The sequence below is a fragment of the Porites lutea genome, chromosome 10 (genome assembly GCF_958299795.1).
Source record: "Porites lutea chromosome 10, jaPorLute2.1, whole genome shotgun sequence".
NCBI classification, from domain to species: domain Eukaryota; kingdom Metazoa; phylum Cnidaria; class Anthozoa; order Scleractinia; family Poritidae; genus Porites; species Porites lutea.
In genome coordinates, this window is record NC_133210.1 from 10,051,827 (window position 1) to 10,075,352 (window position 23,526).

At 38.5% G+C, this 23,526-nt stretch overlaps 1 protein-coding gene across 2 annotated transcripts in view; it reads left to right on the forward strand.

The window, feature by feature from the left end:
• The first annotated feature begins 640 nt into the window (after nt 1–640).
• LOC140951236 (uncharacterized) overlaps nt 641–23,526 on the forward strand; it is a 29,547-nt gene continuing 6,661 nt past the window's right edge. For both annotated transcript variants that reach the window (XM_073400466.1, XM_073400467.1), the window contains exons 1-4: nt 641–871; nt 10,434–13,685; nt 21,065–21,238; nt 22,705–22,878. In XM_073400466.1, the coding sequence (XP_073256567.1) occupies nt 10,521–13,685; nt 21,065–21,238; nt 22,705–22,878 (3,513 nt within the window). In that variant the 5' untranslated portion in view covers nt 641–871; nt 10,434–10,520. The remainder of the gene's footprint in view (nt 872–10,433; nt 13,686–21,064; nt 21,239–22,704; nt 22,879–23,526) is intronic.

Here is a 23,526-nt window from a genome sequence, read left to right on the forward strand (position 1 = left end):
GTCCATGATTGTAGTTTGGAAAGGCGCAAGTAACTGTGGAGGGGAAGACGAGGACCCCGTAGGCTAGGGTAGCACAAGTTTGCACAGCCGGGGGCACCTCCTAACCTCGCGCGCGCACCCTTGCTTTTGGTCCTGGAGTACCCCATTTCTTATATATCAGCCATATACCACTTTTGTGTATACTGTGTGTTAATTTTAGTTCAGTATACCATGATTTCAATTTCAAGAAATTTTTGGGACAAAAAGTTACCGAGCTCAGTTCTGAATTTGAATCCCTTCAGCTTCTCGTTACCCGTAAACTCTCCTAACTGAAGAGGCCATTTCTTGTCAAGAAACGAGCGGTTATTAACGTATACTCAGGTATACTGCCACAGTTTTTATTCGAGAAACATCTAAAAAGCCAGTTTCGTGGTCGATAAGGTCATTCCGAATGCATTAGTCATTTCCGCTGGTTTTGTTCTTCCGCCAGGAACAAAGGCGGTATGGGTGTTTCGAAAGGGAACATGCTTCACGGCAACAAGATCTGTTTCTTATGATTGACGTTTTCAGGATAATCTTTGCAAGAAACTGATATCCATTAAAACTTCAACCAACCAAGACAAAGCAATAGATCCTATTTCCGGGATACGCTTAGTTGGCTAATTTAGTGTTTGACCTGAGAGGTACATTCTTTGACATGGAAATATAAGAGCTGAGGTATTTTGCTGAATGAGACAGCCATTTGTTGGAGAATTTTAAGAGTTACAGAACAAGCATTTGGGAGGAATTCTGGTAATTTTACTAGCCGCGAGACGACGGGCAAACTCTCAACCTTGGCAAAGATTATGACGGCTATAAAGATTTTAGCTGTGCGTCACGCACTCAAGCGAAGGTAAGAAAACAACCGTTTAATGTTTATATCTTAACATGCAATCACCTGTAAAACGTATTTCCATTTATCTCGCGAAGTTTAGAATACATCTTGTAGTTTACAAACTCAACAAACTGAAGTGGGCCATCTCCGATACTTGTTACGCGTTAGCAGTCATCCCAGACTGTACCGTTTTTTTTTGGCCCAAAATCGGCTTGTTTAGTATTTGTCCTGTATTTCAAGCAAAATAAAACTTGTACTATGTAAAATTACTTATTTAGGGAGAAAATATGCACTGGAACCGAGATAAAAGTCTCAATGAGTGGGGATGAATAATTGATCACTTGTATGACTGTCTTCCGCTTAGAAAATGTATAATTATCATGTGATAGTCCGCGTGTAGATGTGATTATCGGGTTCATATTTTTTGGATTACACACCAGGGGATGTGTTCTTGTAAACATCAAGAAAACTGCAAACAGTCTCTAAGATTCTTTTGCACGTAACCAACTGAAAATTTAACTGACGTTTTAATATTGGCCAGGTCTACAGGCCCGGGGGTACCAGCACAGTCGGCACATACAAAAACAACAACGAGCTTTATTTGCATGACCATACAATGTACAGTGTTTCGAAAGTTAAAAAAAAAACCCGTTAGCTGTAGTTAGCTCAGGATCCTTAGGAACAAGGGTAGGAAAGAAATAGCCGGATGGCCTTCGCATCAAGCGTTTCCGTGCATATTCGTCAGTTGAGACTAGCTGAAACGAAAGCAAAACTGTGCATGAAAGTTTGTTTGAGTTATTTGGAAACTATCAGCCAAAACCCATTGATTAAGGTCTTTTTTTCACTTTGGATTGATGTCTTTTTCGATCAGTTTTCTTGTTGTTCAGATGTTAGTTTGAGCCATATCGACGAGTGTACCGCAGATGAGTCATATAATAATTTGGGTAAAAACTTGGATACACAACTATGATCTTACCTTACTTGATCGTCCGTGGACGAAACCCGATGCTGTGGCCATTTCGGATAATTTGTGACCTCTTTAGCATTTCTTTCACATGGTACTTTGTTTTCCATGTTTGATAGAGGGATATGGAATTTTTATTAGTTTTTTAAAAAGGGAACTTATGAGATATTCCGACATAAACAAACCAGGGTACATACGCGAACTGCTGGTGATACGATGGTGAAGTTATTCGTTAAATTAAAACGTCCCCTGGACCAACATTTAACCTTTAAACATCCCATGCTACATATCGAATTCTTAAACCAAATATACCAGAGAAGCTAACGATTAAATGATTTAATAACAGTGGAACAATAGCGCAGATTAAATGCGTTTAGAAGGACAAAGAAAAAAGAAAGAAAGAAAGAAAAAACTACCCCAGTTCCAACAAAAACATCAAAGGATAACACCACGGTAATAGATGACGTGGAAGTAGGCGGAAAACCTACATTAACAATGTTCTTACCGTCAGCCCGTCAGTCCCCCCCCCCCCCCCCCCCCGCTTCATTACAATTCCCGCTAGGAGGACGCTATCTACAGGATCAGGACAGGATAAATTGCTATCGGGAGGATAAACCATTAAGAATAAAACATTAATTTTAGTGCACTAAACTTAAACCTCTGAAGCCCATGAAGAACGCTTTGTTTTCTCTCTTTTCGCCAACCGCAAGGGATTACACCACTACGATATTATTCTCCGGTCATTCCTAGGCAAAAATAAATAGAAGGAAGTTAACACACGGAACACTCCGATCTACGGTGCGGCACGAAAATCTTGGACATCGAGTCGCCGCGTAATGATATTAAATCATGAAGACTCTCTTGCCAATCCAGAGAACCGTCCAATGTAAACATTATAAGTCGATATTTAACCTCCTTTTTTGGATTTTGTAATCCGCTTTTGCAAATGGTCAGTTTCAAATCCGCTTTTTGAATCAGTTGAAGTGTATTGGAAGTGGTTAAATTAATAGGACTGTCCAAGATGTATGAAAACAGAGCCAGAGTGCATGAACGCATCAGGAAGAAACCTTACCTTGAAAAGTCGACCATCAGAAGAAATCTTGATGGTACATACGGTTATAGGTTACTATAGATTAAGCTGATACAGGAAACGTTTTTGATTGTTTTTTGCAAGAGGCTTAACTATGTGCGCTTAGAACAACGATGTAATGCTATACAAACGCCATGCAAAATTCCTAGCTATTCAAGACTTAAGGCTCTTTCTAGTGGATCATCTTTTTAAGTCGACATTTCACGCGCGGGCGCGTCTCTTGTGAAGTTACGATCATTATTAAAAGTTTGGAGACCTCTCCTATCTTTATTTTCAAAACTATTTCCTTCAAATTCAGTAGAATTAAATGCAAAAAGCGGTATTTTATGAGTATCCGAAAGATGTGGTCGAGGTTTAAAGTACTATAATGTGTAAGTTACATCCGTTTTTTGAGAGTGTCGGCGAGTTTTGATAGGAGCGGCAAGCCAGTAAGCCTCCGATCAGAACTGAAAATTGCTGTTTGAATACTGTTTATCGGCAAGACATATTATACAATGTAGCCTGCGAAAACATCCGTTTCTTCTTCGCTCTTCGCCGCTGGAAAACGTCCCCAGCGGCGAAGAGCGAAGGAGAAACGGATGCTTTCGCAGGCTAATTACAATGGAAAATTAACGCATGATTAATTAACAATGATGCAAACTTAGTAGTAATCGTAGAGGGCTTTGGTGGTTTAACTGAACACTTGCTTTGATCTCATCGTTGAATACCGAGTGTGGTATTTTAGTAGATATGCGGTTCCGAAAACTTTGAGGGCAATCACCTTCCCCATCCCACGAAATGACTATTTTTTCTTCGGTACACAGTAATTTTCAAGGAGTTATAATAACTCCTCTAGTGGGGCTAATTTAACTCCTTACAGTGGAGTTATTTTTTTGGGAGTTATTTTAACTCCAAAAAGGAGTTTAAAGAACTCTTTTTCAGGAGTAAAAGTGACCCTAGATATTGAGGAGTTGAAAAAAAAAAACAAAAAAGGAGTTATCCTGACCCCAGATATTGTGGAGTTAAAATAACCCCAAAAAAGGAGTTATCCTGTACCTAAAATTTTTACTCCACTTTCAGAGTTAAATTAACTCCAAAAAGAGTAAAAACAACCCATGAAAGGAGTAAACGTAACCCTATTTCGGAGATATTTTAACTCCAGACTGGAAGTAAAAAGAACTCTTTTTCAGGAGTAAAAATGACCCCAAATTCGGAGTTAAATTAGGAGTTAAAATAGCCTCAAAAAAGGGGTTATCCTGTACCTAACATTTTTACTCCATTTTTGGAGTTGTAATAACTCCCTTTAAATTACGGTGTAAATATGGAACAAAAGCTGTTACTCCTTGCTCAAATACGATGTGTTTAGAAAGCTTAGTTTACGTTTTGCATTTTTAAAATACGATGAGTTTTAGAAAGCTTAGTTTACGTTTTGCGTTTGTTCGTTTTGCTTAGTACTAATCCCAAATTTTGTGGAAAGTTCTATACATCAGTGTCCTTTTCTTCGTTTACACAAGCCAACTTCGTTAACTTGTCAGCCTTTCAATGAACAATTTTTGTGTAGAAAGGAATAAATGGCCTCCGCTGTATTTGTTCTAGGAATCTGTTTTTACCCATCCATAAACGGATGCGTTTTTAAAAAACTCCGTTGTCGAAAAAAGTGTTTTTTTTTAAATGTCCAAAACCATTTTCAAAAGTCAGAATTAAAGTAGGCTACTATTAGCAGAATGCGCAGAATTTAAAGCTTCGTTCAATGAAATTAAAACACATTTTAAACCCCATTTACACGGGCAAAAAAATTGGCACGGCACGCCACATTTTTGGCACAGTGCTCAAAATTTTAGGGGTGCCGAGACTACCGCCGGGAGGTAGTCTCGGCACGGGTAAACGAGGCACGGTGCCAAAAATTTGGCGTGCCGTGCTGATTTTTTAGCACGTGTAAATGGGGTTTTTAAGTGGTGAAGGATCCACATGATTCGAGTCCTGGCCGTCTTGTCTGCTACAAGGCGCGATTTTGGACGCCTTTAAATAGGAGACAGTCGTTTGGCGAGGAATATATTAGGTTCTTGAAATGCAACATTAGATCTAAACGGTAGTTATGAGAAGGTTCACTCTAAGAGGCCACCCAAATTGATATTCATCGATTTTCCTGACTACTATTCGTAGTGAAGTGCGAGACTGCGAGTATTGAGCTTGTTACCTTTGCCTTGTTGCATAAACTTTAAAAATAACACTTCCAAACTATTAGATATTGTGTTTGAAGCCCCAGAAGAGGTTCTCCAGGAGTACTGGCTGTTTAGGCTGATATAACTCCGTTAATCAAACGTTTCTCTGAAGCCAAACATGAACTTTTCCCCACGATGAGGAGTGAAGAAACACCACAAATTAGTTGAAAAGAAACTTTGATGATCCCGTAATAATCTTTCACGTTTGTTTAACGTTTCCAGCAACGTTCGTGAACTAAGTTTGACCTTTAGCCAATACGACTGAGTTTATTTACTCTGGGTAAACTTGATAATAGACTTTCAAACATTGCAAACACATCTTGGGCTAATCTACACTTAGAAAAAGGGGACGTCAATTGTAGTGTAAGGAGTTGAAATCTTCTTGCATTGTTGTTCGAGCAAATTCTCTTCAGCAAGTTAATTCAACTGCTTATTAGTCATTGCTTAAAAACCGAACCTGCTGGGCGAAATTTTCCGGGTTTGAATGATCGCTATTAATCATTTAAATACTGTGAAATAGCCAGCGTCGGACAGTTTAGAGCAGACAGCTGATATTAAAATATTAAGGGCAAATCGTTCGTCTCTATTGGAAAATGTCAATTTACATAAGAAATTTTCAACATGAAAGTACAGAATTGAGGAAGATTCAGCAATATTTCAACGTATATCTTATGGTCTACATACGTTAAATCTCTTTTGTTGGAAAACTAATTGTCCTTTTTATACAAGATTTTCGGTTTTCCCCTGTATTCGCCAGTGCTACGATGACATGTCGCCCGCCTCTGTCTGTGTCATCATTCTTTATCGTTCTGAGTAAAAAAAAATTGCGATACTGCTTCAGTGTTCAGAGATTCAAGTGAGCACGAGATTGCTGACATTGCTAGTTAACTGTTTTCATTTATTGTGAATATAAACAACCGATTTTTGATTGTGGACGTTGCTTAGGATCTTAAAACAAGAGAAAATGAGTTCATTAAAGTGGTGGGTCAAGAAAGCAGTTTCAGTGGTAAATCTGAGTAATAGGAGTGTTCAAACGGAAAAAAATACCTAAAAAAGTTTTCAGTGTTACGAAATCGAGACTGCAAACTTGCTGTCACAATTTGTCAACCACTCTTGGCCTGGCATGAATCTGTTTCAACGACAAGAGGCTCTGTATTCCCAGAAAAAAGGAGAAAGACAGCGTTTTCACTCTCGTGGCTGGCATCTATGCAAAAGAAAGCGTTTACATATGAAACACCGAGTTTAACTCCCACAGGATTGCGCATGCCATAATGCGGAAGCTAGGGCTCTGGTGACGAGATTGGGTTTGGAACACCAACATGGCCGCCGTTGTGTTGTTTTGGAACACCATTGCCACCTTGATGTCATGCAAAAACGCTCCATAGTCACATTCACTTCAAACAGTATATAAAATCTCTATATGTCCGTATTTCTTCTTTACAGTAACTGTAAAATCCTTATAAATCAAAGGGAAAATGCCAGAAACGTTTGACCGCTTGTTCAATATTCCCCAGTTAAGTACTAGTTAGTTAGGGCTATTCAGGGTTAAGTTTTAGATAGAAATTAAAAATAGGAGGGCTGTATTGGCATATGGCGTGCCAAATCATGCTCAGTCGCCATGAAAAGTGCTGAACTTTCCTCTCGGAAAGGAAAGTTCAACACGAAGGTCGCGAGAGCGTCGAAGTCGAGAAAGCCTAGAATTATGACAGAAGCCCAGGAAAAAATTGCTAGCCCGCAGTGCTTTGAAAGGTACCAGTTAGCAATTAAAAAAACCTCAAAGATAATAGCTAGCTCTATATACTTTTTGTTTTTCCTTATTTACTCCATTTTTCAGTGTGAGGATCGGATCGGATCACAACTTGCGTATTTGTTAAAACAGCGAATTTAATTTTAGTAAACCTTCAAGCAGCTGTAGGTGGTAAGAAGTTTTGCTTCAAGAGAAAAAATTTACCGGTTACTGATACGGAGAACACTGTTTCTGGTAAAATATTGATTTAGAAGCACCTTAATAATCTGACATCGGTAAGTTTCGATCAGCGTTGTTGTTTAATGCTTATATTTTGCTGATGTCTTAGTGGCTTTCGAAACGCATACACAAAAAAACATATTTAACGGAACAATCAGCAGTTAACTTGAACATTGTGATAATATTAACTACTACGGGAGTGGCCTGAATGAGGGATAGTTGAACTGAACTGAACTAAGACTGTTGTTCGCTCTGTTACGAGGGTTAGAAAGGATTATATGACACAACTGTATTCCCTTTATAGTATTAATTGACTGTCTGAAAATGTGTTGGTGTATACAGCAACATATTTCAATATTTAGTGACAAATACAAACTGGCCTACGTAGGGGCAGAGGAGATGTTAGAAAGGGCCCAGAAAATCATTGGTTGCTTAAAACTGCGCAATTTCAATCAACCAGTGGTTTTCTGGACCCCTTCCAACATCCCCTCTGCCCCTACATAGGCCAGTTTGTATTTGTCACTGAATATTGCCAATTTGATATTTCAGAAAAGAAACAAATTAGTGATCGCGTCAATTGGTTCTCAGCTATATGGTCAGTTCTATCTGCCGGTCTTTTGAGAGATGCTTTGTTGCAGACTAATTACTCTGAGCCTCATGGGCCTTCAATATCCACTCGAGAATCCATGAGGTGGGGGACGAGCGAAAAGAAAAGCGAGCACAAGATTAAGTAGAAGAACAAGACCAAGAAAAACGAACGGGCAACCCGTAAGCTACCCGCCAGGGGCGGATCTAGGGGGAGGGTGCAGGGGGTGCGCACCCCCCCCCCCCCGCCTTGAGATGACCCGCGGTTTTCTAAGTACAACTGGTATTCTGCAAAAAAAAACTATGTGGTTTATTGGTGTTGAAGTAGAGCAAGAAACGAGTGCACCCCCTCCTAAAAAAAATCCTGGATCCGCCCCTGCCCGCGGGCATGTTTTAATTGTACTTTTACCTTAAAACACAATAAAAATGTGTGTTTATATGTATATGACAGGGGCACGTTTCGCCTACCTGGAGTCCCGTTTACACTAGCGAAAAAACTGGAACAACTTTTATAACACGACGATGGCTTGGATAAAATTTTACGTGTACTGTAAACGGTACCTGAATTGTTCCAGTTATACCCATTTCGTTCCAAAGAGGTTTCATAGGCGCCTGTGAGGCTCTCTTGGAACTGAACGGGTAAAAGCGTAGCATTCTCTTTTCGGTTTCAATCCACATTATTTTTTTCCTCGTTACCGGTCTCGAATATAAAAAGGTGTTGTATCCCTGGGGGAAAAAACTCGCACTTGTGGTTCCAAGTCTGGGTAAGCCCTGATCACCAACCCAGGTTTAATTTTAAAGCAGAGAACAGGAGATTTTATAATTAATATCAAATCAAATTACTCCCTAATTTTAGCGCGAAATTTCGGCGTTAATTAATTGTTAATAATTAATTTTTTCTTATCTCTCTCTCTTTTTGCCAGTCAAGAAAAAGCCAAAAATAATTTAGTAACAGAAAAAAAAAAAAAAAAAACGCGGATATATCATTGACCATCCGGCAAATGGTAGGATATCCGGTTTATTGTCTTAGAACTGTTATTCCGACGGTTTGAAATAAGGATTTTGTGATAAAAATGAAGCTCCTACACCAAAAATAAAGGGTGAGCAAAAAGGTTTGTCTGAAAACGACAAATTTAGAACTCATGTATATTTTGAACGGCTGTCTTTTCATGGACACAAAGAGGCTATTTCGAGCGCCTAGAGATGTAAAAATGACTTTTTTGCATTGTTTTCTCATATTACCGGCGTTAGTTAATTATGGTAACCCATTCATGTACATATTATTATATCTGACTGAGTCTGAAAACAAAATTGCTCTAGAAACCAAACGCCCACCAACGTATCATATCGTGTTGGTTGCAGCTTTTTCTTGTCTTCTCAAAACCTTTACTCGTTTGACGGACCTCATTAGCAGCTACTGGGTAAGGATATTCTTTTTCTCAGAGTAAGTAAAAGTTTTTATGATGGATCTCTATTATTTTTTTAAAACGTTCCGATTGAATTCTTCATGGCTGTGAAAAGGCCGCCTTTCTGGGCTTGGGTTCCCAAATTCAGTATATCTGTTGCTAGCTGGCTCCGCCTTGCTAGAGCTCCTGTACATTTTTGTCAGTGGACAAACCCTAGTGATTTGATGATAATTTTTTCCTTTTCTTGTTCTGAGGATATCTAAAATGTCTGATCTCCACTTTTTTCTTTTTTTAAAAAAAGTCGTAAGCCACACGCTATCTTTTTGCTTTTACAGCCGTTTCTGAGTGGGCGGATTGTGTTTGTAATAACAAACGTTGTCACCATAACATATTAGATCATGTCATGAGCAGCTGGAGAACTGTTCTAATTCTCAATGGGGATGTATAGGAATCACAGCGTGTGGAGATCTGTAGGCGGTCCAGATTTTTGACCTTTGAAGTCATACTCTTGAAGCATACAATGATAATAAATTTATGTTGGCCAGTCGCTTGGTTTCTGCTTGCCTCACTCGATCTCTGTCCAATTTCGTTCGGCAACACGAGGAACATTTTCCGCTGTACCAATGTCGTAGGGTGCTTGCAAATTTCTGACTCATTAGCACATTCTTTGGTAAGCCTTTACATAAACAAACAATTATTTTTATAACGATGATTTCATCAATGCCTTTTATTTACCCACGATTACTTCGCGATGGCATGTCCTAATTGTCATCCTGGTAAAGGAACCTTGTCTAATTGCTTTGTATTTGCAGCTCGGGGAACCAATTGTACGTCTTGTTTTGTAAAAGCAAAACCCTTTATAGTAATTGGGGCTTTGTTTTCACTGACCCGTGCAATGCAAATTTGAAAATGTTGCACCTACACAATCGACGCGAAGGCACCAGAACGATAATTAATTTGAGAACATAATTGTTTCTTCTTTGCTTGATAAAAGATTTTATGTTATTCTATAAACGGGTGCACGATCCCGTGTGGCCGGGACGCCATCTCTTAATGTATATCCCGGATTGAATAGTTTTAGAAGTTTTATGCGGCTCTGTAGACGGTTTTGATTATGACAAATTTGTCGCAGGTATAATCCATTATTACTCAAGACTGAGAGCGCAGAAAATGTTAGCAAGGTTGTGTCACTAGAACAATCTCGTTTTCATATCGATTTCACGAATCATGACTGAGAAGAAAGGACTACTTTAAGTTATGTTTATGCAGAACAGACAACCTTGGCGCTTGAAAGTGGTAAACGTTTACTATTTGATATCTCGACATTATAGATAACATTGTGTAAATTTTTGACATCTGTTTACGTAGGAATCGTTGTTAAGTGCTGCATCAAAGGAGCCTAAAGATGGAGGAAATTGAGTAAATGAATGGTAGTTTCGTTGTGCCGGAAAGAACATGTCATCGTTCAACCACGAAATTGAAACTAACATGGCACTACCTGATCAACATCCGAAGCGATGGAAATCACGGCTTCATAGTTTTCAAAGCACTTTGAGACAGTCCATGCGATTGAAGAGAGGATATTCACCGAGAACAGCCTCTTCTGTTGGTGAAGTAAAACGCGAACTTTCAGAAGACAACCGAATCCATGGAGCGAATCGTTCGACGAGGCACGTGAAACGGGAAAATTTTGCCAGGGAACAACACAACTCAGTGTCACACAAACAAGATAATGGCATCAAAACAAATTCACACTCAAATTATCCGACTAGAAAAACATCATTTGACAAATCTAGTTTGGACAAGCAGAAATATGAGAAAAACAAAACAAACGCGAATAATAATCGAAAAGAAAAGAAAACTACGGCGGAATCTTCTTCGAGTAACGCACACGTCAGAGAGCTGGCAGATTGCGGTCAAAAAGCATCAAACTCAGGGAAAAGATCACAAAGATCCAAACCTGAGAGAGACAAAACAAACACAGAAAGACCAAGGCTCTCAAGATCTAAGAGCTTGAGTATACTAACAAATTTATTTAAGAGATCCAACAAGTCAAAAGATAAAAACAACCGTGGGAAAAGTCACTCTTTTTCACCCTCGCACATCGAGGTATCGAAAGGATTATCAACAGATCATGGTATTAATTTGGACACTCTGGTAACAGATATCGCTGCTAGCACTTCATCGATTGATTCCTATGGAGATTACGACTCTCATTTCAAGAGAAGTAAGTACTACTCGTTGAAACGTTCAAAAGGATCGCTGATTTTTCCGAAAAAGACCCTTCCGAGAGCTTTTTCTATGGACAATTCGTTGGATCCGTGCAGTCATCAAATGGAAAAATCCAAGACGGTATCCTCAATTCCACCCTGCATTCGAGTCGAAGAATACCGCGAAAATTCCCGTGGTGTTTTTGAAAGGGCTCTTACTGCGGAATTTGTGCCTCGTTTGTCAGCTCAATCAGGAAGAAATGATACGCGTTCTGAATATTATCAAAACGTGACAGGTCGTTCAAGTTCGTTGGGGTGTAAAGCCCGCGCAGAAGTAGCTTCACCCCTTACAAGTGGCTCTCCTGAAACATACGAAACAGTTGCCAATATAACCCGACCAGCCGCAAAGAAGTGTGACGCACAAAAAAGACGTTCAGCTCCTCCTTCGCTGCTATATTCGGCTAATGAAAACTCATCAAATATTGGATCGCCAATTTTTTCTGAATCGAAGCCAGATATTGCTCCGGGTGACGATAATTGCGATCAAATTGAACAGGACGTTGTTGGGTACAAGTCAAAAGGTTTGGACGAGAGAACTCTACCTCTGGAAAACAGCAGTTGTAGAGATTGCGGGGATTTGACAACTGATATGGGAAACAACTCATCCTATGAACAAAAACCGCGAAAATTCAATCCGAAAGATGCGACAATGAAATTGGAATTTCTTCGGTCCTTTAAGAGAAACGGAAAGTCATTTTATCGAAATGCAACAGATGGTGAGGCAGATCCTATCATTCAGGAAAGCGATTTTCTGGAGAGTTATGATCAAGAACTTGAAAATGTAGTACTCAGTTATTATCCTGTACAGAGCAACAGTCCGGATAATCACTTGACAAAGGACAAATTTAATTCTTTGTACGAGGGTAGTGAAGCGCTTGAAGATGGAAAACGAATGATTAATACCTTTCATATTAAACACGATCATGCGCGAGATTTTTTCGATGTTAAATCGACAGTCGACACGATCACGGACACAGAAAATCACTTGGATATAAACTGGAACACAGAGGATAAACTTGCTTGCGGCAAAACACAAAGTTTATCTAACGAGAGAGTAAACATTGAAGAGCAACTTTGCGAAGAGCACTTTTGTTCTGCGAACTGTGAACAAACAGAGAAAGACGGGTCAATTCAACTACGGCAGTGTTTGTCTTGCGTGAAAAGACGTTGCGAGTTGACAGATTCTCTACAATCATCACCGTGTTCTCGAACGCTTTCTGAAACATCACAGGAAAAAACAAACGTTGGTGACGTGAATATACCCAGTTTGCGTGATCATAATTCACCGGAGTTAATAGTTAGCAGATTAGGTAAGATTTGTACTGGCGAAGACGTATTGGCTGAGAAAAAGATACAAAGTCATAAAGTGAAAAGTTTACCAAACTCACCAAGACAGTCATTATCACCTTTGATTAGCAATTCAACAATGTATCACAGTTTTCCTGATATCAGAAAGCTGCACACCAGTCATACTCTGCCAATTAACCAGCTCTCAGACAGCACGGATAGCCTTAATTCCTCTTGTAGCTTAAATGCTGAAAACAGTTTTGATAATGACAATTTGTCCGTAAAAAGCCGTGGAGAGAAAACTCCGTCGCCGCTTTTAATTTCTCAAGATTATTCGAACTACAATGAACGTGGTGGAATATTAAAGTGCGGCAACTTGAACCTTGAACAACCCGAGGAACGTCAGCGCTCTCGTAGTGCAAGGATGCCATCAAAGTCACCACTTCAACAGGTGCTTATGACGGAGTCTAATCGCTCTGTGTCTTGCAGCCAGCTGGACAAGGATAAAGGGAGTCCTGCGATTTGCACTAGTCCTCCTTATGTAAGGCCACGGATTCAGAGCCTTGAACAGTTGCCTGCATGCACGGCAGAGGTCGTGCTGAGGAAAAAGAGAAGTATCATCAAAAGAAACATGATGAAACACACTACGTCACTCACATATGTTGACAATGTGTTCAACGAGATGATTGACATGGGTAAGCGTCACTCTTACGGTGGCTATGGGGACAAGTCATTCCTTCGACTTCCTCAACATTTGCTGCAGAGATCCAACAGCACTGGTAGCTGTAACAGTTGTAATAGCTCACAGCAGTCAATCAACTCAGAATCATCGTTTACTGAGAATGATCTTGGCAGCACTTTCTCAATGGCATCAGAAGTGTCCTTCCCTAGCAACTTTGATGTGAGTTTAAATCGTTCTCGTAGTGTTCCAGGGCATCTTGGTGGTATCCCACAGAATTCTCCCATCCCAGAGGAGAGAGCCTCCCTATCTGAGGTGGACTGGTCTTCACAAACAGGGGAAAACAGTGATGATGAAATTGAGGATGATGATGATGACGATGAGGTAGGTTGTCAATGATTTTTCTTTTGTTACTAAAATATATTTAGAAAATCCCTTAACTTCGCTTTTCAAAAACACGCGAACTGTGAAGTTCAAAAGCCGCCTTCAAAATTGGGTTTTTCGCTGACGTCAATCAAAATTACGATCACAAGTAACGAACCTTGAAAGACACAAAAACACAAAACGGATCGAAATCCACCTATCACAAATCACAAACCATGACCTTTTGCACCCGTTGAAGTAAATTACTGTTTCCTTAGAGGCCCACTTAGATAATTGCGGCAGCGAAAAACGCAAACATTAGTTGGCTATTGAACTTTAGAATTGGCGTGTTTTGGAAAAGCGCAGTATTGAGAATCCACCTCACGGAACCCAGAAATAAGACTCCCCGAGTGAGAATTTTTGTCTCGGTTCCTTGTGGATGATATGAATCAAAGTGGTTTTCTAATTTATAATTATCACATTATCAAGTAGTCACCAAATTATTTTTTTAAATTTTATTAACATTATAAGATTGAAGTACAGGAAGGTCAAGAAAAAAGATTAAAAGGACAATTATTATATATTTAAGCTATACTTTTTAGTTCTAGATCAAGTGAATCACTTCAGTTAAGAGCTCATTCTAAATTATTGACCTAATGATTTATCATCTCTCTGAATTGCTATCGTTAATTTGACAGTAGACAAAGATCGATTAACTTCCTTTTGTTTTTTTTTTGTATTTTCCGCCTGTGTGAACATTCAAGTGTTCTGAAAGAATGTTCTGATTGCAAAGTTAAATCACCTAATGTCAACTAAACCCAGTAGGTTATCTATTTGACAAGATTATGGAATCATTAAGTAACTGGAAATCATTGATTCGCATGCCTTTGTATACAAAATACGATGACGGATTGTTAAGGTGATTTTGTTAAGTCCGAAAAAAATAAATTCTGCTAAAGAGGTTTCATTTGAATGGTAACACCTTAGAATTTCATCCACCGAGTTGTAAGTTCTAGTGATAAATTATCTCACCAAAACATTATCTGGGAGAGAAAGGTAAGCTAGTGTTTCTAAATAAATTGCAAGTATTTTTTGCTTTAGTCCAATCATCAGTGCCTTTATAGTATATTTCCCCCAACAGAATACAAGAAAAAAAAAATACAATTCAAACCTTTTCCTTCCTTTATACTGTAACTAAGTCATGGATTCTATGGGAGCAATAAGCTATTAGTACGATGTATGAGCTCTTGACGGTTCCCTTTATTAATATTGAGCAAAACTGTCCAGACATTTTAAAGTGGTTTTAATAATCTAAATTTGGCTGTTACAAGTATCCAACATTCCAACTTTTATGATGCTTCTAAAGCTTTATTTTTGAGCCAGCCACACGACTAAGTTGTCCAAAACATGCTTGAAGCATGCTTAGAAAATGGGCCAACTAGGATAAAAGAGTTGGGCAATTTTGGCGAAAATCAGGCGGCGATGTTGAAGTCCCCCATCACCGTAAACCCCATAATCTGTCGAAGGAGAAGCATTCCATTGATATTTTTTGAGCCTGAAGGGGTCGACATGTCTGATGTTAAAAATAGCACCTCATTTTCATTTTTTCTATATTTTTATCCAAATGGAAGAAAACATCTGCTTCCTTGCTTTACGAAAGGAAGATTTTGCAAGGCGATAATAAGTTATAATTAAACATGATTAAAAGTAATATAGTGTGAAGAATTCAGTACAGATGTTCAAAAATTCTCTTTTTGATAAGATTAAAGTTTGTGCCCCATTGAAATTTAATTTCAAATAACTAGCATTTGACTAAAAAGAAGACCAAGACAAGAATTCATTGAAAAAAGGGAGTATAACAATATGTGATAAACTACATCAATGGACAGAGAAAAGCATTTGCGGTGAACATTAGTTAAAACTTGATTGGCATGTTTTACGGTTTTTTAAAAGGCAATAAACATATCTACACTCTTAAAATGGGCTGCCTGACGTTGACTAAGGCTCAGATATTTATCAATTTATATTGATCGACTCGAATGCTTCTTGAAATAACTAAAAGCAGTAATCTCAGATGTTTCTCCTCTTTTTCGTGCACGAGGTACAAGGGCTGTAAATGATTTTGAAAATCAGTCACTAGGTAAATCAGTTACTATTATATAATTATTAATTTACTTAATCTTTTAATCCCCAAGGGAGCTATTGATCGTTCTGCTCAAAGACTGGTTGTTTTCTTGTCTTTGTAAAGTCGCAGAATAGAAAAAAAAGCAGCGCTGTTGTGAGCAACATCTTTACAAAGGCGTAAAATAATTTTATACGCACTGCATTCAACCTAAAGAACAAATAAAACATTAATTAATGCCTTAGTGCTGAACAGCGAATGTCAAAGAACAGATTGTACAGAACTACTCGAAGGTAATCTCTTGCATTACTCTTTACATACTCTTTGTCATCATAGCTTAGGAATCGAGTTACTTAATGCGAATTTAAACACTGAAACGTGCTTTTCGGTAACATTCATGATGCAATTTTTTGATACTTTCACCTCAAACCCCAGGTGTGGAAGATGCTAAACAGTTGAAGTGTTGTCACGGTTTTGACACAAGCGAATAAACAAAACGGAGTATATAGAGATCGTGTTTCAATGCTTTGATGTCAGCCATGTTTCCAACATGTCACTGCAAGTAAAGCGCGTGTCATTATGGTCGGTGTGTTTATGAATTACTGAATACCAAGAGTGAAATTCCATTCACGCTGTTTTCGGTCTCGAGGTATCATTTGTAAAACGCATCGTTGCTGATCGAAGCTCTCCGACTGTGACACCAGGCAGAAGTTATGACAATTCTGACATCTTCATGTATTCGGACTTCTTGTTGATATTTCTAGGGCAGATACCGGCTTAGGAGGTAAGATAACTCACGAATGGTACGTCTAATCGTGGATTACAATTTTGATGTATTGATCTGTATTGTAATCCGGGTCTGATAGTGATATTTGTCTACCTCAATCTGACCTATCAGCACTGTGGTCAGATTCTAGTCAAAGATGCTCTGGAAAGTATCGATTTTCTGGTCAAGATTTGGCTCCAGTTTGTATCATATACCACAAAGATACCAGGGTTTATTATCGCAATTTATTCTGTTTATTGTGCTTAGGGAGTTGATAATGACGATTTGACAGTTAATTAACTATAATTTTCCCTTTTAATTCTATTAAATAACGTTGAATTTGCCCGTAACTAACCGGCTACATTTAAATTTCTATGCTGGAATGGATCAAGTAATTGGTCTTCCATTTCGACTATTTCCTGTCTTTGAAGGCTTTTGAGATAAGCGAGTAGATGAAAAGGTTTTTTCAATGTGCTTACAGTCTCGTATTAGAAGAAGACTGAATAAGTCTCGCCGTCGAAGCTGTTTCTGACGAAAGGCGATGAGAAGTGCAATTCTTGGTAGCCTCGTGTGTTTTTAATTTTTCGTTGGGAAATCCGATTCAATGTTAGCTAGTAAATGTTGCACCGATTTGATCTTGGTGGGAGGTACAGAGCTCAAATTGAGATACTGATAAACCAGTCATCCAGCACTGAACACAAGAGCAATAACTTCGGTCGGAAAAACTCATTATCATAGCCGCAAATTGTTTCTTTGTCCTATGAAGCTGTGAAGGCGTTAATTAAACCTCCATTAAATTTAATCGTCTAAGAACTCGTGCATTCCAGTTTTACATTTTAAAATACCGCTGGTAAACAGCAGCTCAATTAAGACAGATCATTCTTAACAACAGGCCAAACGAATAATTTGAATGATTATGTTGCATTCAATTTGGGAATGGCAGGGTTCTTGCAATAATTTAATTATGTTCCTAATAACGCGCCAGTTTTGCAAATTAACTTTCAATTATCGGGGAAGGCAAAACATATTTTTGTTTGGGTGCTAAAAGGCGCTCAAATTGTTATGTAAACAATCGACTTTGCACAGCTCAAGTTTGATTATAAATAGACGTTCGCTTTCAAGTCTTTTATTGTATTTGATTGTTATTTTGCTTCCCGTGTCTTCTACGGAATGGCCTTGCGCCCTCTATGAATTTTTGAAGCATGCCTTAATTGAAAGCATAGAAACCTCCAAATGTTTTTGCCTTTACATACTCAATTGACTCAATTCACCATGGTCTAATGCATCGTCATAGACGTGGGAATTTTTTCTTCAAACTTCAAAGCGTCTATACATAGCCTTAATTTGCATTCGGTTTGTTTGAAGTTCAAATTTACATCACCTTGTTTACAAGCATTTAAGAAACGGCGGTGGTTGGGTAGAATTTAATTTTTGCCGATTTTTGATTATGATCTCGTTAATCTTTTGACTTGAATATATGTGCAGAACAAAACTCTTCATTTAACTGTAAAAGTTTTGTCAGAAATGCAGCTTTTTAGACAAGTATTTCTTTACCAATTACTTAAAGGCCTTAGAATACAAAAATCCTATTTCTTTTGTCTACTGGGTCTACTATCCAGAGACCGGCAGTACTGTTCATGGGTATTGCTTCAGTAACACATGATCCAAATGACTTCAACCACTTACTAGTAATAGCTGTACGACTGTGAAATGTCAATACAGCTCATGAACACATTTAAGAAGTATTCTCTTAAGCTGAAGTACATTAACTAATTAGTTTTCATATACAATCAAATAGCTCCAGTTATCGAGGGTAGAATTATATAGAAAATGATCTGAAGGAAAATAATAAATACTTCGAGTTAGCGGGAGGTTCGAGCTATAAAGGGTTCGAGTTGTCAGGAGTCGATTGTGCGAATAATATAATTAGTTAAATAATAATTAGTTTTCATCATTAGAAATTAATTAGCACTATAATAAACGTACTAACGACAATAACGAGAGTTAAAATTGCAATCGACCGCAAAATGATAGATTGCTGTCTGATTTTAATATTGTACATTATTTTTTCTGTATCAATTTTGCATTTTTTTTCCGCGCACTCTTTTGCACACTTTCTTACTTTAACTTTACACCGAACAGGTTCGTCAGAAAGTAAAAATCTGACCAAAAAATAACCATCGACGGCGAACTAATATTGCCGTTAATATGGTTTAATTTTCACTCTGATTAATTAAATGCATTCAGGGTTTTAAGAAGCATTGAAATTTTCAAAGCTGCTAAATAGATAAACTGTTGAAGGATCGTAATATTTGAACTATAATTTGTTGACTAAGCTTCTGCTTTTCAGTGAATTCTTTTCATTAACAATTGTTATAATTTCTTACTCTGCGTCGAACGTGACTAGAAATGCAAATGTGCTCGCATGTGTAGAAAAATAGTTTATTGTATCATGATTTTTTGTCTACTATCGGAAAAAACTCATTTATTTGATGTTGAGCAAGTGCTATCTTACGTTTTTGCGGAAAAATTCAAGTTTATTGGATGCCTCTAGATGTTTAAAGTTTAGCTGTTGTTGTAATGGCGGCTTCTCTAACATGCCGACGTCACGTCTCTCTCTTAGTGAGCGACAAAACCTAGAATAACTTCTACTGCACGTTAGGTAAATCACCTTCTGAATAATTTCTTGTAAGTGATAATTTTGAATTTTTTTTTTATCGAGAAAAACCGGAAAACTTAAATTGGTAACTACTGAGTACAATCCGAAATTCCATGTGAGACAGCCTATCCAAAAGAGTCAAAATACCATTGATAGGTAAAATACCTTTTCCCAGTCAACAAAGTAGCTGGAAACTTTCAGAAGCGATTAAGACCCCCTATATGTGGCCATCTCAGTAGTTGGCATTTTGGGTGGTCGCAGGTTCGACCTCGTACAAGCACGATTTAGTTTCTCTTCGAGGAAGTCTTTATAAGTGTGATCTATTTTTGAAGCACTTCGCGTTACTTTCCTGTTTTTGTGGTCTGTTTTGTTGTGTAGCATTGTCAGTCAAACGTTTGCCAACAAAATCCTTTAGTTTAAATAAACCACTACATTGTTAGTATTCCCTGTGGTAGATTCCATAGTTTTATGGTTAAGTGCATTCTTGGGACCAATCGTTTTGCAACAATCAAATTTGCTAACACTTTTCTTAAGTACAATAAAGTAAAATCGAGGCATATTTCCACACAGTTTTCGATTTGTTCCAAGTCATGTAAAAGCCGGACTTTTGCTTGTTATTGTTATCAATTAAATGCCTTCATATCATCATATAAGCATAGAACTCAGTTCTTTACTATAGGTTGATATATAGTCCATGTTTCAGCACCATATAGGAGAGAAAAAAAAGACAACAGCTAAATAGACCTTAAACAGAGCCTTTAATAGACACATGCTGGATTTTCCATAGCCTGTCCTGGTTTTCCAAGACACTTGCATTTCCCATTCAGCTATATTTGGGCTCACTGTCTTGGCTAGCATTGTTGGAGATAGGTGCTTCCTAGGCATTTGAAGTCAGAAAACTGCACCAGGGCCTTTTGATTCTGTGATAGTTATGGTTAGAAGTTGGCTCAGGAACTGGATTTAGGTTTTGCATTGGTTGGTATAAGCACTCAGTTTTCCTAATTCTTGAATCTAAATTGGGAGGCAGTTCTGACGAACCTGCTAAATAGGTCAGGAAGCTGTTCAGCATGGCAGACATCTTAGTCATTAAACATAACCATACAATACAAGGCGACTGTGATTAGGATGTCGTTTTTGTGTTAGTGGTTACACTTAGCGGCCAACGCGGAAAAAAAGGTGCATAGATTTCTGATGACTAGAGAGCAGATAACTTTCTTTCCCACCGCACTCTGAGTGCTAATTAACACTGGCGACGTTATGTAGTTGTAATTTTTGACTCTGTAAAGTAAATTCTTCACATCCCTTTCTCCGCAAAAAGACCCAAAAATAGAAAGTCAAGAAATATTGCAAAACATTTACAAAGGGATAGCACTCGGAATTTGAAGTACTGTCGAAGAGGTTTGATCTGAATAGTACACGCGATAGGATTATTTTCATTTACAGACGTGTCTTCGCTATTGAATCTGGGATAAAACGTTTTGAACTTTACTTTGTTACTGTGTCGTTGGTTTACAAATGTTATACAAATTGCAGTGTGAATTTTTGGCATCTTATAATTCTTAGCAGAAACAGGGTTATATCCTTCTGTTCTTGGCCACTATAAAGGAGATAGAAAAACTTGCTTGAGTGCACATTCTTTGCTTATCTTTGCCATCTTCAAAGAGCCAGGCGAAGAACGTTGCACGCGTCAGAAGAAACGCAGATAAAACCAAAATTCGTGCTTTCAAACACACTAGAGATATCAGATTGTAGAGATATTAGACTTAGTAGCTCGATATTAGCGACGCAGAAGGCTTTTCTTGTAAACCCCTCGTTAATAAGTGCTTTCTGTTTTGTTTCCGGTTATGCCAAAGATGGAAGTGCCAGAGGCTTTCGCTGAAGCACTGTGGGATCACGTGACTATGGATCCTGAAGAGCTGAGTTTCCAAGCAGGTGACATCATCACCGTTCTAACTATGACGTCATGTGACTGGTGGTTTGGCCAAGTGGGCGATCAGGTGGGATGGTTTCCTGCACCGTTTGTTCGGGTAAGTCAAAAATGTAGGTACGTTGTACGTACGTACAACTAGAATAACACCAGAGATATGAGTAAATAAAACGTGTAGGCCATGTCACAGGGTATAACCGTGGCAAAACCCGGCTTTCAGTGAATATTACGGCTTGGCCTGTTAAAGACAACTTGTAGGGAACTAAATGTCTTTACGGTTGTACTGACAAAGATATTGTACATCCTACAATTGCCTCTTCAGGCGAATCTTTGCTGACGTCATTGTTTACATTTTTACTCATTAGCATACGAGTTAACTCATAGAAGACGTCACTGTATGCACAAAATAAATTCAAAAGTTGAGAGAGTTGGTTAATTTGAACAATTTGCGCTCTTTGCAAGCGATAACAAAGGAAATAGCAGTCATCGAAAACTGCGAAATTGTTGGCTGGCAAAAACATTAATGAACCCATACATTTTTTTGTAAAGTTTCGATTTTTTTAAAGATAATTTCTTCTTAACTATTCGGTATATCAGGCTCAAATTTTCGCAGATAACTGAAATTGTTATGCTCTTTCGATATTCAGTGAGTTTATTTTGATACCTTGATCAGAGAATGAAAGGTATAGGCTAATGAGGCAAAAAAAGTAAGTACAGATTCGCCTATCGTGTGTTTCACACGACGTCATGGCGGCCATATTTGTGTCCCAAAACAATGAAACGGCGGCCATGTTTGTGCCCGAACCAGTCCTGTGGGAGTTGAACTCTTCTCTTATGCAAACGCTTTCTTTTGTTCCAATAAATTTGCATAGATGCTGACCACGTGAGTGAAAACACAGAATAACTTATCGCGATATTTTGGTCTTGCCACTTTATCTAATTTCTCATTTCAATACACATTGCATTTGAACCTTGTCACTTGCGTGGTTGGGTCTTTTTTCACAAATTCACAACACCAAGAAAAACTATCGCATAAAGAATATATTTGGATTACGTTAACTAACAGACAGTTGACCGGCGTCTGACAAAAAAATGGAAAAAAGAGAAACAACAACAACAGAGCGAAGGCGATTCAAGCATAGATGTTTTCCTTTTTAATTATTAATATTCATGAGAAAAAGTTGAATATTCTGGGATCCTTAATAATTTAGATTTAGATCCTCATTGTCGAAGGGGTTTGTTACAACTGGGTTTCACTGTGAGGCACTAAGGCTGGAATTTAAAGAATGAATTAAAAAGCAGTCTCTCATCTAAGAGATGAGAAAAGACATTCACGAACACCACAGTGTCTTCTTCTTCAACAACGCAGTAATAGTTCATTTCAGATTTCTAAAAACCCTCACTTTGGCGAAACGAGGCCAAGTGCAACATCGTTCTTGTGATACTGATTTTTATTTCCATGAGTAAAAAATCATTTCATAGCATATTGCTTCGCACTTAGTCTCGCTTTGAAACAGAGGCCTGGGGCAACTCGGAATTTGCCTATGAACAATTTGTTTTTTCTAGGTCCGGGTGTCTCAGACGTTGGACGCGGACGAAACAAAACTTGCACCGCCTGTTCGAACGAGGAAGGGAACCAATGAGGGCTTTCTGTCTGACGCAGTGGTTAGGTCACGTGTTGTGTTAGAGATCCTGAGCACGGAAAGAGATTATGTTAAAAACCTGCAAGATGTGGTAGAGGTAAGGGAGAGTTTGGTTTTAAACACTAGAGATTTGAGGAAAGGGAAGATCGCGGTACAATTAAAAAAAAAAAAATTAAGGGAGTTGACCCTAACTTGCGCATAAACATGCATTTCCTTTAGCTATGATTTTTCGCGCTTTATACCTGCTGCTGGCACTGGCTGCATGTTTTCCCTCGCTTGCCTGTTGGTTTCGTGTTGTGTCGCCGGTGACGTGTTTCCCGCGTTTCATACAGACAGCGCGTTTTCTTACTTGGCCATGGGGAAGTGTTTTCCCTCACTTTACACTACAATGGAAGTCTAAAGAACTTGGGAAACGGTGGGAAAACCCTTCCAAGTAATTGTTACATAGGGTTCATCCCTTAACCCTGCCCCACCCAACTCCCCCCAACAATGTTGTGACCCCAAACAGTCTCATTTGCACCCATTTTGCTCCAAATTCAACATTGTTTGGGATGGGAGGGGGGAGGTTGCCAATTTTTTTAATATCACTTTTATTGACCTCCATTGTAGTTGAGTATTGTCTACCTTAAGAAGCAGCTTCAGGTGTTTGTTTCCCCACGCTCGTTATGTTTTTCCAAGGCGTGCCCACGGGGTTGGCAACTGGTCGCACGTGTTTAGTTCAAGTTCTGCTGAGTTGTTCATGGCT